At 37.0% G+C, this 18833-nt stretch overlaps 2 protein-coding genes across 2 annotated transcripts in view; both read right to left on the reverse strand.

The window, feature by feature from the left end:
• The window catches only part of LOC124414922 (probable ATP-dependent RNA helicase DHX35), a 44404-nt gene that overhangs the window by 15772 nt on the left and 9799 nt on the right, over positions 1-18833 (reverse strand). The window lies entirely within an intron of this gene.
• LOC124414926 (ceramide phosphoethanolamine synthase) lies at positions 14886-16909 on the reverse strand. The gene has a single exon (XM_046896114.1). It carries the CDS (start codon positions 16068-16070, stop codon positions 14922-14924), a length of 1149 nt encoding a protein of 382 aa, XP_046752070.1. The 5' UTR covers positions 16071-16909; the 3' UTR covers positions 14886-14921.

Here is an 18833-nt window from a genome sequence, read left to right on the forward strand (position 1 = left end):
CATATAATGCTTAATGCTCTTTCATATCGATGATAAAAATCTTGACGAATCTTATCTTATCATAATTTACATGTAGAGTTTGGAGAGTTATTTTGTATCGCAAAACGTCACTCTATGTGGGTGTAAATTCATATTATTAGTTTTAACGTAGAATTCAATTAGCTACTGTTTTTCAACACTGGAGGGTTCAAACGCCGAAAATGCCTGCATGCTTAAAGAACATTACAAAACAGAACATAGTATACGTAAAATTTTGGATAAATGTGTTAAAAGACAATATACTAGTAGTATAGTATAACAAAAGCCAAAGTATAATGTAATTATGAGGTATTAATTAAATTATATTTGCAGTACTAGATATTTTTATTCCATATTATAGCTAAGTTCCAAGTATTAATCTAGAGTTATAAGTGATTCAGAAAAGATTCAACCTAAAAAAAAAATGTAATAAAACTATAAAAATTGTGCCGTTGAAAACGTACTTACGAACGGTAATGACAGTCTGAAGAATGTAAACTTTGAGTGTATTACAGTTAGTACTTGGAGAGTAGGGCCCATGAAAAATAATTTCAAGTGTTCGCGATACCGTTTACAACGTATGGAGTTAAAATTGCAGCAACTAATCTGCTTTGAGCATCGAAACCAAACTTTCACACTTTTCGTCAGATCTCATCTGAAGTTGGTAAACTCAGTTTCAAGCATTGCGGATTTGAGACTTACTTTTATTACACACTACAATTATTCCAAACATTTTCGAAAACAGTAAAAAGAGCTATGTCTGAATAGGCGGCTGATCTGATTTTCGATTACGAACAACACCAAAATCTCATTTTGGCGACATTTGTTACCGACCTTTCACGCATGCCGGTAATTTTTTACCGACATGACACGCATGCATTACCGGCATGCGCGAAATGTCGGTAACAAATGTCGCCAAAATGAGATTTTGGTGTTGTTCGTAATCGAAAACCAGATCAGCTGCCATTTCGTCATTTCACCATCAAATCTCATGGAACTGGGCTCAAAATGTGTGGTTCATCGCCGCCGAGTGGCATCATACGGGAGATTTCGATCCATTCCGTGTAACTGTAAAAATTTGGCCAATTTCTGTGTGTGGTAACTAATCTGTACATTTTTTTTTCTAATTTTGAAAAATTAAAAAGACGCTTCACTTTTTGCAAAAATAAGGCATTAACTGCCGAAGTTCCACTCTAATCGTTTGAGCGGTATAGGAGTTTTGCATTCCCGCATTTTCGAGGTGTACAACGCGTCTTTATAAGCACCTTAAACCCAAATATTTAAATGGTCAATCGCGGATATCAAAAACTTATGAAAATAATATGGATTAATATATCCAATTATTTGGATTAGTAATCTAACATAAAAATTTGTCTCTTCATGGCTACTTTCTCCTCATTATACTAGATAGATTTTATGTAGGTACTCGTATAAACTGTGAAGTGTTAAGTGCAAGGTGTGAATCGATTCGTTAGTTTACTTATACCGTTCGTCATAGGAGTAGAGTGACGGTGCAGAATCGATGCTGTTGAATTTTTTATAAGAATGTCTATTTCATTCAACGGACTGCAGGAATCCGTCGAACAAGATCAGGTTTACTGATTATCCATACATATTTATCGAAATCACGCTGGGTTTTCCTGACTACCCCTTAACTGTATATCCATGTTTACGTGGGTGCTATCAGTGGTGGAGACAAAAAAAAATACCTCTTCTACATGAAAGGCATCCATTGCAGCATATTGGCGTAACGGTGCGTTCAAAAGTTGCAACTTTTCTCGTTAAGATTGATGCAATCGGGAAGTTTCATGGTATTTCGAAAATTACTGCGAACGTGTCGGCGTTTCAGTTTCAAAAGTCAGAAATTTATATCGGAATATTGGGTAATCCGAAATGGCAGTTTCAGAATGTCTAAATTACGTTTTTCAACAATTTATCGCTTATCATTTCATAGGTACATACATCTATACTGATTTGGGCTATTTTAGTACCGTAAGCAGCATTTTTTATTTAAATAAACTGATTTTGAGTAACTTATATATAGCCAATACTACTCCTGCGAAAATTAGAAAGACATCGCTGCATATTTTATGTAAATCGCCCCGCGCTGGTTCTTGAGATTATCGGCCACAAACAAAAAAATTAACGAAGTATTTTACACATCTGTTAAGAGGATATTCTGGTGTAGAAATTTGAAAAAATCTTTTCTCCATGTTTTCAAAATTTAAACCTTCAAGAATAAGCCTCTAAGAAGATTTTCGGAAATTCGAATTTTTTTCGGACTTACATTTATTTTTGTGACGCTCCAACTAAACCGGTCCGGCCGGAACGAATCAATAGTAGATGGTCGAAAGCTTCTAAAGAAGTTAGAACTGCTCGCATGGCTGAAAGAGCTCCAGAAAATGTCGCACTTGAAATGGAAGAAGGGACATTGTATGAGGCAGGGATCGCTGATTAAAAAATGTAAGTATAACATACCATTAAACGACTCTAACTGCCCGAAACGAGACTCCAAACTTTAAACGCGTTTTTTCGAAATTACTTTTTTTTCAATCTAGTCGACATCACATCTCGAATTCTACTTGAACGATTTACTTTAAATTTAGTGGAAATGTTCTTTGTATATCCTTCTATGGTTGGGAGCACGGATTTAGAAAAAAAAAATTTTTACTATTTTTTAAAAATTCGGAAAGGTCAAAAAACAGGAGCACAAAATTTTTTTTTTTTTACAAATCGTTGCCATTACGTGAAAAAATGTTTTTTTCTCTTTCCGTGATTCGGACTATTGACAAGGAGAGACCGCCAGAGCCGGGAACCGGATTTGGACAAGTCTTTTTCCTATTTTAGTACTTCACCAGAAGTGCGATGTAGTGAAGTGACACGATGCAACTCTCAGCAGTTTACGAAAAAAAAAATCGATAATGTTACGATACTTTCGGCTGAGCGGTTAGTACGATGGTAATTTAAAAAAACAAGTTTTTTCTATGACAAATTGAAAAAATCAATCCAATTCCGCATAAAAATTATAACCGTTATTATTATTACTATCATTATTATTTTTACCATTACTACAGTGAAATGTTGTGCGTAAAATGTCAAATTTTATTTATGGTAAAGCCGGTCTTCGAACGAGCGTAAACCTTCACTTTCCGAGGGATTTATCTCTACTACCGCCTACCTGGTGGAGATTTTTATGCGGAATTCGATTGATTTTTTCATTTGTCAAGACCCGCATGTGAACCATCGCACTAACCGCTCGACTAATTCGCCTCGGCTGATAGCATCGAGACGTCTCTACTAGCAAAGAATTTCTTTGGATTTTTTGTTTCGGAACATTACAGGAGTAAAAAACATTTCGACCAGGACGCACTTTTGTTTTGTAGTCCCCACTTTGCCACCCTGTAACTTTTTGTATTTTTGATTTCTTTTTTTTTGACGAATTTTTTTGTATTCTTGAAACATCAATAAAGGTCTTGTGACAAAAATGGATGGTAAAAATTGTTCTATTTCTTCTTTATCTCACCTAGAAAAATGCCTAAGATTTCGGCCTCTAGACCAGAATACCCCCTTAAATTAGATTATATTATATGACGTAAAGGCGAGCGTAACTGTCAAGATTCAACTACGTATGTGCGAGCTTTATCGTTTTTTCAGGCAAGCTGCACACCTCGGGCTTCAGTTGTCAAACGCGAGTATGGAAGGTTATGTATACGATGGGATATTTTTGAATGCAGCAGACCTCAAATAATTGATGTAGAGATTTGGAAGAGCTTGGCTGATTTATATTGTTATCTAACTTACGTCTAAAAACGGGGCTTTGCGTCGCAGTTTTGCGGGATGAAATTCGCCAATTTCACCTTACCGTTGTAAGGTTAGGTTCGCGCATGCGCAATTCACAATTGCTTCACTTTCGTCCCTAGGGAAAAGAAATTCACCACTCGCGTCCCGTAAAACTACCACGCAAAGCCCAACCACTTTTCATGCACTTGTTATGAAAACTATCGTGTGTAACAAGGAACGAAAGTTGATGATCGCAACTCGTGTAATGCCACCCTCGCTTTGCTCAGACGCAAACTTCACGCTCATCACAACCGCCAATTTTCATCTCTTCGTTTTTTCCCATATTTGGTTAAATAACTCAATGGGACTGATATTTTTTTTCAGTGTATCGCGTTTTCAAAAGAGTCGGACAAAAAGTATCGTGTGCACCACGAGCGGAATGCGATTTTGACTCGTGAGAAGGCCGCCTGCGCTTCACTCGTGCGATTAACTTCGCAGTCTTCAAAATCGCCTTGTTTCCGCCCTTGATACACAATGTACTATTCTCCGCTACCTTCGTTAACAACTCGACCAATTTGTAGTTTTTACGTGCATTAGTCCTTATACAAACTACACAATATTTTCGTTTTCAACAAGAGGTAGCACACAAAATAGGATTTGTTACAACTGCGCAATTAACGATTTCTTGACTCGCGTGCATTACGCTTTGCACTCGTCAAGAAATCCCTATTTTATGCGCACTTGCCACGAAAATAACTATTGTATATCTAGGACGGAAAGTAGGCGATTCTTGCTCCTGAGTGGGGTATTCGTGCGACTAGAAGGGTGAGGTTTGCAGCACGAGCCAAACGCGAAGACGATAAACACCCTCCTACGAGGGCGAATACCGCGAGAACCGATACGAGGGCTCTTAAATTCGTACGAGTGACGGATCGCCTATTCGTCCGCGATACACGCGATGTTTTTCTTGATACTTGTGAGGAAAAAAGTAATATAGGAAAGAATTCAAAAATTCTTCTTTGCCGTCCTAGAGCGAGAAAAATAGAGCGGGCGGAAAAGAACCACTTTGCACCCGCCATATTGGTACGAAGAGAGCACTTTTCCGAGCAGATCTGAAGAAAAGTATACCTACACACGATACTTTTCGTCCATAACCTGTATCGAAAGTTTGCCTTCGAGTTCGCTTTTTTATTATTCGGGGAAGCGGGCGCAAAAACGTACTTTGCACCCGCTTACAATATTTTGGGCCTGCTTGCGACATTGTGCGCCCGCTATTCGTTCTCGACCGGGAAAAAGGCACTTTGTGCTCATTTTACATACACGAAAACGCATACTTTCGGTGCAGGTTAAACAAAATAAATTTATTCAATTTCGTTTAATTTATTCAAAATAATTGATTAGACAATTGGATGAAACGCGTTACATAAGTACATATAGTAATAAAACTAAGTATGTAAGAATCTTTAAAACTGAACGGGACACGAAAAACAAATACCCGCGCATAAAAAGCACCTGGAGGAAAAGAAATTTAGATTTGCGTAGACATTTTTTATATCAATCATGATTAAATTTGATCGACGTAAATCTAAATTTGAAAGTATCGCAGATCCTCCGACATTTCCACAGATATAAGTAGATTTACGTACACTTGAGTTGATCTGATGTTGTTAATAAACGTTTTTACGTTTATTAGATCTCCGTATATCTATTTGAATCTCGGTATATTTATTGCATTAGAACTTTGTCCGGATTAGATCTAAGTGAATCTCACTTGTTCTCTATCGATCTTATCAGATCTAATTTTAGATCAAACAGATTTTATTCTATTATATTATTTAACATTAAGGTATTTTAACAAAATTCATAATTTAACTATATGTAATTATATATGAACGATTTTTAGGATTCCATTACAGTTGGATAAATTTAATTAGATGCACGTAGATCTACTTAAAAATTTATATCTAACATGTAATATCTACGTAGGTATAAAATATTTTTACCCAGGACGTGATGACCTACATTATATTACGGAATGTTTGGCGCGATCATCCATAAGCCGCTCTGTTCGTTGAGTATAATTTACCATCCTAAAAATACCGACAAAGAGGTCCCACGACGATATATCGTACCCTCCTCTCGTACATAAACAAGTATAACTTTCTATATAGAGAATCCCGAAATACCAGATACAGCGTAGGTAACGTCGTGAAGTTGATCGGCCTTGATGGATCGAAAATAAACAGAAAGAGGTAAGTTACGCATGGCACTGGATTTTTTCCTCTTAGATCACTTACTTGCAGTCACATTGGTATGCGAAGTTAATTAAATAACTTTGGAACCATTGTTTTTTTTTTTTTATTTATTGTTAGAACGATGAGTTTGTCAGGCTTCATAAACTTCTGCCATGAGATATATATTTTTTATCCGCACCACAGGCGTCACCGTGAGTTTATTTTTCCGCTTTAGTTTGCACGAAGCAGAATATCAATCAATGTGGATGAGGTAGGGAGGATATTTGAATTTAGAGCTGATATAAAAAATGTCTATAATTTGTTCGAATAAACTATGCCGATTCTCTTATTCATATGTTTATAAACCAATCATACAACAGTATAGCTTAAGAAAAATGCATTCGTATGTACATATACAGGGTGATTCAGTACTCGGGGACCACCGGGCACTGACGGGTTCCTTGTGAAAAAATAAGACTAAAATTTTTCTTGACAATTTTTTTTTAAAGCAACGGTTTTTCAGTTAGAGCCGTTTGAAGTCCATCAATCACAGCGCAGATAGGACCGAGCGCGCGAGCCAAGTGCGAGGCTAGTGTAGTTGAGCCCGATGCAGCGTACGCTAGCCTACGCTAGCCTCGTGCTAGGCTCGTGCGCCTGGCCCTATCTGCGCACGGTGATTGGTGGACTTCAAACGGCTCTAACTCAAAAACCGTGGCTTTAAAAAAAAATTGTCAAGAGTAATTTTAGTCTTATTTTTTCACAAGGAATCCGTCAGTGCCCGGTGGTCCCCGAGTACTGAATCACCCTGTATATGAACAATTCGCTGAACTTTGGAAGTGTAAACTCACAAACGATAATCGAATTTATGAAACCAATCATTTGCTCACAGTATGTGAGCTTCTTCGGTTTTCTGCTACAACCGGTTGTTGTTGTTTTTTCTAAACATGGTTCACTGACATCAGTTACGAGGTTGAAGTCAGTAATTTTTAGATGAAATTAGCAAAATAGATAAGTATCTTTTGCTTTATTAGGATTTACTGAGTTTCAAGCAATTTCAAATAAGTTGCAAAGTAACAATAGTTCGATTAATTCTAAGAATATATTCAATTCGATTGATTATCACGTTTCCTGCGGTACTTTGTCTCGATTTTAGTAGGTTACTCTACCCTGATAAAATTTCGGTTAGATGCAGATCAAGATCGGCAGTAGTCGATAGCGCCAAGTTTATTAAAAACATGAACGCTCGCGGAGCTGACGCACCATCCTTTATCGCGAACAGAAGGCTTTGGCCTATCCAGCAAAAATATTAGCTTAAAGATTTTTAGAGTCTTGAATTAAGCCCTATATCAACACGATCTATGCACGAGCAGCCAAAATATACAAATTTTCATATTTTTAACACCTTCGAAATTGTCAGCTTGATCAAGAATTTTCAACGACTTTACGACTAGATATATGACATACAATTTTTGGTGTATATAGGTATACAATCAGTGTAAAATACGTTTGCCCATCTTAGAAGATCTCGTTGTTTTGTCAACATTTTTTCCACGAACCTAGCAAAAATTACATCTTCCTCTTGAATTTCGGCAGCAGAGTTTTCAACTCCGGTCAATCAATCCTCTGGAAACTCTTCTAAAAATTTTAGAAACTCCTGTTTAATTTTGCAGAAATAGCTAACAAAATTAAATGTCAAGAACGACAACAATAATAATAATAATAATAATCACTACCCGTCCCGCGACATCCTTTTGGGTATATTCCTAAGTTAGTGACCATCATTATGCGTCTGCAGCGGGATCAAGATGTTCAATAAAAATATGCACAATGAATTGCACATAGGATTAGATTTTTTTTAAATTACATACTTTCAAATTTCAAGGTGCTTCTCTTCGGATTTTCGTTCAGTGAATAGAAAACTCGTGCCTTGGTTTGAAAAGTAATACACTCTATTCTCTGTTTGAGCACTTGACAGGAGATATATATTTTAAAAATTATTATTTGTCAATTATAGAACAGATAATTGAGTAACCCGTAACGAATTTTCGTCAAAGTCATTTGCACTGGAATTTATTGTGGTAACTTTTACGGAAAAAATATTAGGAACGAGCTTTTTCAACAATCAGTCAACAGATATGTTGAGTGTTTACTGATGTTGATTGTTTATTTAGCAAATCTTATAATTAATTATTAGTTCCAACTATGGTCGAATCATAATTCGATTGGCAATTCTAATAAAATCGATATTACAGAAATGAAATGAGATACAAGGAGAAAAAGTCTTTATACAAAACTTTCTGGAATTTGACCGATGGATTTTGTTATTTTTGAGATTTTACAAGTTTCGTCTGATTTTAGACAGAGAACACGGAATTTGAATAGCAGCAGCTGATAGAGAAGTCGAAGATAAATTCGAAGAAGTGGAAAAAAATCATTTTTTTAACGTTTTGCTAAAGAAGACATTTTTTTTTATTATTTGACTCCTTCGTCAGCTGTTACACGTATCTATTAGCCCTTACCCTCGGTGAAAAGTTTTCTGACAGATATAAAATTGGCTAGTTTGAAACGACATAATTTAATATAATATTTAAGATTGTGGTTAAGATCATTTCCTTGAATTCGTCTGTAATCTTGCTATCAGCTGTTCATATCGAAAGCACGTGTTCCTTATCTAAAACCAGACGTTACTTGCAAAATTTAAAAGACGAACACTCCACAAGTCGTCGACCTATCTCAAAATTCTCTCCCTTCTAGATCCTCTCAGTATTGTATACTTATTTTGTAGCCCTTTTATTAATGATATTAGGAGTTAATTGCTTAATATTTCGTTAAATGTTTTTTTTATGTGTTTTACTTGAATGATAATCAGAAAATTCGTTAGACGTCCTTATTAAATATCAACTGAAGAGTTAAAATTCCGAGAGCATCTCATTAAGGACACAAACTAATCCACTGGCTGCCTTAAGCACAAAAAAAAATTGTTTACTAACAATTATCCATCAAAAATTTTATAAAAAGGAAAAAATGAAAGATGAAAAATCAATTGCGCCCGATCGTACACTCAACTGACAATGCTCATCTTTGGCCAGAATTTTTGTTTCTACCTAAAGTAACTATTTCGGGTGTGGCCCGTTGGAAAATTGAAATATTTTTTTTTCAAACACCCTATTATATATACAATATGCAAATATATTTTATGAACAAATAAAACAAGCCTTCGCGTAATGTCGAACATAAAACATATATGGATAGTAAATTAATGAAGGTACGTAGTACGTATTTCGCATCTCATATATTAAGGAAAACTACAATATAAAGATATAGAATTGAACTTGAAGAAATCCGTAGTTTATTCTTCACCTCTTACTCATTTTTTCATACTTTATTTGTTTTATTTTTGTTTCTCAACAATATTTACATTGCAACGAAACTCTATTGGCTCTTGATGAGAAAATACATACTTTCCGCGAGATGCTCCAAAGAATGTGGCCTATATAATGTATAATTTCAGGTATATAGAGTGAATATAGAATAAACATGCATATATATTTCAACCTAAGAACTGTATTCACGTCAGCCAATTTTTGTAATACAGATTGAGATGTCTTACGATATTGTCGTTTCTAATCCACGCTGACTATTAGCGTATGGGAGTAAATAAACATGTTAAAAATACGATGAGGTATTAATGCCTGTTCGGTATTGGGCGTTAATTGAAATCGTAGCATTGCGACTACATTGTCTATGCCCCAAAAACATTACTCCACCAAGTGTCAGTCAGTTTTTTAGGTTGAAAATTGTGATCCGTGCATATCGAATAAGCATGTTATAGGTAGAATGTGACAAACTAAAAATACCGTGTGTCCATGAGAAAAGTGCGCACCTTATGCGCGTGCGTCAAGTCGTTCGAATTTTATTGGCCGACAGTTGCCGCCTGATCGAACAGCCGATGCAATACCAATCACGACTGTCAAAAAATGTCCCTAGGAGTACACAGATAACATAGCTGCGGCTTGATGCAACTCAGAGCCGCGGACCATGATTCGTAAAGATACTGGCATCGCGCGATACAAATAAAAAGTTAATCAAGGTACGAGAGAAGAAAAGGCATGAACAACACCGGAACGATACGATACAAAGGCACAAGCCTTACTTCGGCCGGTAACTCGGGCACGTAGGCACTGATTTTATCTTAAGATAAACTTAGCGATATTGTAGAAAGAAGATAACAGAGAAAGGTAATCGGGAGAAAAAGGGAGAGAAGTGAACTAGAGAGTAAAATGATAAAAGGTATTCAAGAACGGTAGCGGATACAAACGATAGCGATTGACGAAAGAGAGAGGAAGAATTTAACTGAGGAACTAGATGAACAAAATCGAGGAATAATCGAGGACAGAAGCTGTCTCCTGGCGGGTTGAGTGTATATTTGTATAATGAATAATACGAACGGTGGTCGCAGTTCACCTTGCCGATCCCGCCGGTGTTGTCAGGTGATCCTTCGTCCAGTTGATTCGCCGTTTGTTCCCTACCATAATTTGGACATGCCTCTCATAGTGAATATCGGTCACGAATATGCCACGGGTTTACAGAGATTACCGATAGATGTTGCTCGTACGGGGTTGCAGTCAGACTTACTCAACAGCTGGTTGCCTGTCGTTGGGGACAATATATAATTCCCTTATTTTTCTTTATGTTTTCATCTCATCTCTAACCCGTGCCCCAAAGTGGGGGATTTCCTGATTTAACTCCTTGACAGGTACATTAAATCTGCCGAACATGTTTCGATAAAATTTGGTCTAGATGTGTTTCTTGGATCGCTGAGTACGAATCTGAACTTAAAATCATAAAATTCAAAATGGCGGATCCGATATGGTGGACCAACATCGAAAACCCCCGAGCACCGCGTTTTATTGAAATCGAATGACTTTTTGGATTTTGGTCCACCATAATGGATCCGACATTTTGAATTTGCAAATTTCGAGTTCAGATACGCAATAAGCGATCCAAGAAATCCCGCTACATCAAATTTTATCATACAGACCGTTACCTCATTATTACGAAAAATTCAGGTTAGGGTCGCGTTAGGTCAGATTTTTTCGCGACAGCGCATACGCGTAGTAATGAATATATCACTTGTGAGTCCTCTTATGCACGCAGAATACTGAAAAGAGAAAAAGAAAGAACCACCTTCAAGTCCCCTTTTACGCGATCTAACCTCAATTTTGTGCTCATGAAAAAGCGCGTAACATACTCTTGTTGTATAAAGAATCGTGTGTAACAAGGAGGTAACAATCTCTTTGCCCTACGTATGCATAAAATGGGATTTTACGCACCATTTTGCGAGTGTAAAATCCCGTTTTACACACCGGTATGTACAAAATAAAAAAGCACCTACATTCTCCAAATCGTTGTTTCCCGCACTCATAGTTGAGGTCAGATTGATTCTGCAAATTTTCAGTTCAAAAACAGTGTAATCCGTGACAATTGGGCAACGCCTCTTTGCTTACTATTTGCCCAACTCGAACGTCTCCGGGTTGTCTCGCTGCCATACGCAGTCCTGATTCTGTTATCCATAGTGTAAGAGTGTAAGAATACAAGAGGTATAAATAACAATATTCGTCTTCATTTTCAGTTTAATAACAACAATTGAATCACATGATCGAATTCAATTAAATTTTTGTTTAGTTAAATTTGTTTAATTTTGTACAGGTGGCCAAATTAAGTTCATTTGTTTGTTTAGTTGAAAAGCTTTGTATTTCTAATAAATATAAATAAATATATTTTTCAATGATACAGTATTGTTTTATTTAATTATTGATGGTATATATTTTAGATAGGAGGGGGGGGCTTCACCCTCACTGAGGCTTGACTCCTGGACCCCTTCCATGCCCGTATACACAACCCTCTTCGCCCCTGCCGTTCTTTCAATTTTTGTACAATGCTTTATAAGTTTACGGTTTGTATGGTAAAAAATATTATTCGAATCACGTACGTAACGATTTCCACCTTCGTGCGATCTCGCTGAACACTCAGGGCACAAGACCCTGTTTTACGCACTAGATACGAAATATTACATTGCGTAGCTAGTCCATGAAGCAGGCGATATCCGACGAGGAGGAAGTTTGCACCGTGATCCCACGACGCAGGTATCGCCTTCACGCACTAGCTACACACGCTATTTTTGTAACACATGCGTAGGAAAGTGTTATTTGAGAGGCAAATCAACGCCGGTCCGCAGCGGCAAATAAAGTATATCGAATGCGTGCATGAGCCACGAATCTTCAACAGCGGAAAATAGAACATATCGAATGTGCGCATGCGCCAACTCTGTTATTCAGGAATAAGGCACTTCACGCACGCTACGTAAGCCTCGAAAATGACACTTTCCAGGCAGGTGTTACAAAAAGTACTACTTCACCTCGCAACCAAGACGTAAATATAATCTTTTCGATACTCCACGCATGCGCATTCGCAGAGTCACTCAACCTTCAAAAAAACGGGTACTTTATGTACGGAAAAAAAGCACGAAAACGCGCGTAAAGTATGCTCGCGTTACATATGAAAGGTTTCTCTCACTTCCTGGAGATTAGAGTGACCGCATTACCGCAACTCAGAGTCACTGCCACCGGTGGCATGGTGCTGGGCATTATCTGCTTACGAAATCACCATTGGCCTTGCCGAAAGTACGCGGCGTCGAGTCCTCTGGATATTCTCGACAGCGATAACAACTGCTGGAACAGTAGCAGTTTATAGGAATCGGTCCGACGACGCCTACTCAAGAAGTCCACGGGACGCGACGTCGTTGTTACGCTCCTCGAGCGACCCTTGTAAGGGTTGATGTTGGTTTCACGGTGGTCAGGAACATCGTCATCATCCAGGGTATCTTGTTTGCTTGCGCCGAAGCGCGGGATAAAGCGTTTATAAAGAAAGAATTACTAACTAGTAGTTTATCGTTTAATTTTTATCGAGTTCGGTTGGAGTATATCCCAACAGGGACGCGTTTTCCTGGAGTTTCCTTCAGTTGTATGCCCTTGTGACGGGCCATTCTAAAACGCCACGTTACAATATATACTAATATTATTCAATTTGTATAAATATCACAGTCTATGTTTTGTTAATGTTTTCTGGAGCAACAAAATTTCACACATTTTTTTAGTAAAGTTTGTTTTACTTTTTATACTTCTTTGATGACACTGCAACAACTTCCTCATAAATAAGTTTTTACTCCAGCGTAGATCACAGACATCCTTCAAGAAAATCAACAAGGAATCTTATCCATTAAAATCTACGCTCATAAAATGTATTAATAAATACAACTTAAATCCATCCATTGATTCGATGCATATGCGTTTTTTCTTGTACATCCCACACCTGGGACCAATATTTCCAAATTTTTTAAATGTTCAAATCACGATTTTGGATGTAAAAAATCTACATCGGTGTGATGAAATTGAAAATTTGTCTCAATCGAAATAATTTTCTCAATTCCGTTTTCCTTTTCTTTACTATCCGTGAAGGTAGCTACTTTTACTGCGATCCCTGCATCTAACAATTCTCTTAAAACGGACGACGCATAAATTGTCTGTTTCAATTGAGCAGGCGGAGATTTGACGCCCAAGTGACATCATGAACATCTTACAGTCCAACGGCGATGATGTAACTCCCAGGATGTTGAAACCACAAATGCCACGTGCTCGTTATCCCGAAAGTAAATATATACCAGTAAATACCGCAAAAGTGTTCGATAAGTAATTTAACATAAGGTATAACATCTAACTGTATTTATGCAATACGGGTCATTTACAGGAATACATAAAAAAAAAACCTACCAAAATATCAGCAAGGTGAGCATCAGCTGTTGAATGATGTCGGAAACTATTTGCCAAAAGTCTCAGTACGAATTTATATTAGTTTCAATCATTTGCGTGACTCTCTATGTATGTACGTGCCTTCTCAAGTCGTTCTGGTAACAATAAGATATAGAAATCCGGATTAGAACTGGACTGGAGTTTCATATATACATAGCAACTTTGGGCTGAGACTGTCGAATAAAAAAAAAAAAAAATCAATTAATGAACGATGCCCACTATGTCGATTTTTCTCTGTTTTTTTTTCTTTCTTTTTTTAGTGTAGATTATATGGAATTAAAAATTATATCAAAGGTAGCTCATTAAATGAAAGAAATTTATTTCATATATTTTTGCTCAAAACTGTTCTCGTAATAAGAATGAAAATATAAGATTTATTGCATTACAAATTATGATGCAATAAAAAAAAAAAAAATTTTTTTTTTTTGTACTATCAACTTTATCACCATACCTGCTCATACAAACTAAGTTATACGAATTGTACGAAAAATCAATTTTCCAAAAGGATGGATATAAAAATCTGTAAAAATTCACAAAGCTTTTTTGGGGTAGTGGTCAAATGTGGCGATTTACGAACGTCCGAAAAAAAGAAGCTGAACCAGGCAGAATGTAATATACATAAGTCAAACGTAGCGTTTGTTGTAAAGACACAACTTGTACAATCAGTACCACATTGATTGCAAAAGTTTCCTGTATACTCGGTATCAGAACTAGGTAGCTAACCGCAGTTTATCGACTGTTGATTAAAAGGCGATAAAACTTATAAAAATGATATAACTTCCATATGCGTTGCAAGTTTAAACATAAACTGTGCAGACTTGTGTCTTTTTACACATACTCAAACTAAAAATATTCATAATAAAAAAAATATTGAATAAATCCTATACATGAATGTATATAATCAAATTCCTTTATCACAATCAATGTTTTTCTGATAAGATCTATCCGATATTTTCCTCAATAAGAATGGTTGAAGAAACTTGGTAGAATTAGGTGACGTGTTCGATTCGTTTGACTGGGGTCAAGTGAGTCTATAACTGATATTCTCAACGTGCGTCAAAGATTGCTCGCTTTCTACGTGGGCCGATGTCGCGGGGTCGAAAAACTCCTGACAAAGGTTCCTGTAGTGATACTCCGTGACTCCCAATACGGTGAACAAAACCACGTAACCCAGGTACCGAATGGAGCTTACGTACTCCCAGAGACGGTCAGTAAATATGGCCAGGAGGAGGTAATCCGTCAGGGCATGAGCATTGACGAGGGTCCAGGACAAAGTGATAGCCCAGAAGGGGTTGCTTCGGAAAACCGTCAACTGAATGTCCTCCTGACTGAGAGGAAGTGAGGATCCAGTAATACTGTTCTGATGTCCTTGCGACGGCTGCCCTTCGAGCAGGTCCTGATACAGAGCGATGTACCGGTTCCATCCAGCACTACTGAGCATCAGCTGACCGACGAAGAGGAGCAGCACCTTCGGTGCAGCTCGCCCTAGAGGCGTCTTCTTCTTGTACAGCTTTCCGGATCCCAAGTCCTTTGACTCGATGACCGGAAGTAGCTTCTCGTAGCCACGCCTCGGGGGGTTGACTTTGATGAAGTAGTACACCCCGATGATGAGGCTCAAGACCCCTAGCGAGTCACAGATTCCGTCGACCCAGTAACCAATGCTGCCAACCTCCGAATACTCGCCTCGGATATTCTTCCGCTGCCTTGCCACGTGTCCATCAAGATCGTCTAGCCATGATCTTATCATAAATAGAACAACGCCGAAGCGACGGTGGGACAGAGAGTCACTCGACACACATTTTCCTGCTGCGACTGCCACCAGTACATGGAAAGCACTGATTTCGTTTGGTGATATCCAAGATTGCTGGCTGATCTTGAGCACACGGTCAACGATCACGGCCAAGGGACTTAACAAGTAGTGGTTCGGATTGTCGAGCATCAAACTCTTCACCGTTACGTCACAGATCGGATTTACGTCGCACGATATGTAGGAGTTGTGGTAGGAGGTATCAGTTGGGGTCCCGTCCGAATTTCGGCGAATTGCATAGTCGCGGACTCTGACGAAGAGGAGATAGTTCATGTACACAAAGTAGCTCAGAGTTAAAATTAAGAGCGCCAAGAAGAGGCGGCTACAAACCGCGTTTGGACCGAGCATTGTAGTTTTGGGCATTCATTCAGCGCACACGTCCCGCGAGAATTGTACCAATATGTAACAAAGAGGAATAATTAGTCTGGAGCTCCCATTCGTTGAAGGTGAATACATAACTCTCGCAAAACATTATTATATCTCACAGTTTTAATGTGACGCGCGGTGTTTTCAATTATCGTGACGCGCTCTACAGAAAAAAAAACCTCGCTAATTTTTACTCGTTTATATCTAAACTTGTTTTACCTAAATCGTACGTTTGTTAAAGTCTATTATAATGCTATCAGCTTTGTTTTGTATAAACCACGATTTAAAGTACACGACTTACGTCACTTCAAACACGTTACAGGTTTTAATGATTCAACAAGATTAGAACAAGCAAGATTTAACATTCCACCCAGGTACGTAATTTGAACCGATTCTTTTTAAATCGTTATCATAAACTGTTGCTCGGTCGTATGGCAATCATTTATTCTCTGGCACTTATAAATCAAACTTAGAACAGAGAAAAATGAAAAACCAATCTCTACTATAAAACGTCTTCATTTGATACAATTTTTATCACATTATATTGTTATTATTTTTCTAGTTCGTTTATCATGACTTCCCACTTAAATGCAAATTGGTCATCATATTTACACTCTACAATAAAATAATTAAATCATGTAAACTTTTTTCCACACTGTATAATATAATAAATAGTTATGTATGTGCACCGATGGATCTGTGTCCGAGGAAAGCATCATACATTCGAAAACGTAAAATTCGCGCACTTCATCGTTCAACGGTTGACAGTGTTGTGGCTAAATAATAAACGATGAGCCAGTGCCTCTCAGCCTTGAAGGTGTCAGCGTGGAACGAGGCGCGTCGGCGCTACGCGCACTGTTACTCGTGTGACACGTCCTAACATGTCTTCCTGTTCGAACTTTTTTTTATCAATAATCTTGATATGATACCGCGATATTGTATCACATTATCGTTATAGAATCTTTAACCCCCAGCTTCAGTAATCAATTTGTATTAATTATACCACGTTACAGGTTATAAAAGTGTATCCTAATTACTCTCTTGCTTAGAAAGTGTAAGAGGCGGAGGATCTGCATTCGCTTTAAAGGGTACCCTGATGTACCAGATCAAAAAAAATCGAAAAAAAAAATTACTACCCAAATTATATTGTAAAATATCTTAAAAATGTCCAGACGAATAAGGTATAAAATCGACTGACTTCTATTGTGGAAGAAGGATGGTTAGCCGATTTTTTTGTAGGTTCATTAGATACGGACGAACATATTTTCACTTACGCCCCAAAAAGTTAGGTCCGGATTTGTCCGTAACGATTGTTTAAACTTTTGAGACCCCATATATTATTGAATAACGTATTTGTTATGGGTTTTACGCGACAATTGTTCAAACAAAAGTTGTTCGTCTCATCATTTTGAAAAATACAAGACGTCGCGAGAACGATTATCATTATTTGTTTAGTTGCAAAATGGAAAGTTCCGTGGAAATAAAAAATTTCTTTTTTTTGTTATAAATTAATGAATAAATAACATGTGGCTTTGGAACTCACGGTACAGATAATATGAAGTGTCTTCAAAATTATCGTGCAATGCGTTTTTGCTTGTGTTATATAGTTGGGCAACAATCCGCGACAAGCCAAAATCCGTATATCGTCTGCCCTTTTTTATTTAATTGGCCCACGGCTTGTCAAAAAATCATGGAGTCAGTTCGTTAGTAGTACATTCCATAAATGAAAAAAAAAAATTTTTTTTACTCGAAAATCATAATTTTTAGGCGACTTGAAATTTTTGGCTTTTAAACAAATAGAGATATCTCCGAGAATATTCATATTATTGTAAATATTATGATAGATTGTACTTGCCCTTTATTTGACGAGTAATTTAAAAAAAAAAAGACCCGAATATCTCGATTAGAACCGGAGATAACGGTGTTTGAATGTTATTATGTTTATTGTTGTTGTAATTAATATTTCGGGGGAGAAAAAAATATCAGTCTTCTCTCAACACCCCAAGCCATCACCGTGAATTTTTTCCGATCCCTAGGTGCGTTATATCTAGTAAAAAAAAATTGCTTAACGTTCGTTGAGCGCCGTTAGCCGGAGGAATGAAGCCGGGCGGCGTGGTGGGGGGCTCGAGGCTTCGCGCGCGCGGCTGGACTCACCGCTTACTTAACAAATCAATAGCTCGGTTAATAATTATCGTAAAAATTTTTTTTTTTTAAGAACTATGATATTTTTTACTCAACAATTTGAATCTGCAATTGGATTTTTAATATTTATAATTTTTTTTTTTTTTTTAATTTTAGTCATATTCTTAGGAAATATTGCTATAAATAACTTTAGATATATAATATCTGAGTTTTCAGATTAAATGAAATGAAATGAAACCTAATTACGGTGGTATGAGTATGTATACATATATATATAGACATATAATGGAAGAGCGAGAGAGAGATTCCAAGCGTTGTAACTGGTTTTTGCTATTATATTTTTATACATTAGACTTGTCCGAAATTAAAAAAAATAAAATAAAAATACGTAGGGTAATGGTAGGAAAAATTAAAGTGATTCAAGCGTCAATTATATTTAATTTTCCAATGCATAAAATAATAGTGAACATGTGACTATAAATATTCATACATTTTTTTTGCTCCAATTTGTGCATACATATTATTTTATACGATAAAATTATTTGTTACATTATTGTCATATTACAAAATACACAAGTGGGGCCCAAAATCATACAAAATACAAAAATACATACAAAA

This window comes from Diprion similis, chromosome 14 (genome assembly GCF_021155765.1).
Source record: "Diprion similis isolate iyDipSimi1 chromosome 14, iyDipSimi1.1, whole genome shotgun sequence".
Classification (NCBI taxonomy): Eukaryota; Metazoa; Arthropoda; class Insecta; order Hymenoptera; family Diprionidae; genus Diprion; species Diprion similis.

Coding starts and splice junctions, on each gene's coding strand:
- LOC124414926 (XM_046896114.1), bottom strand. CDS start 16,070: ATGCCCAAAACTACAATGCTCGGTCCAAACGCGGTTTGTAGCCGCCTC.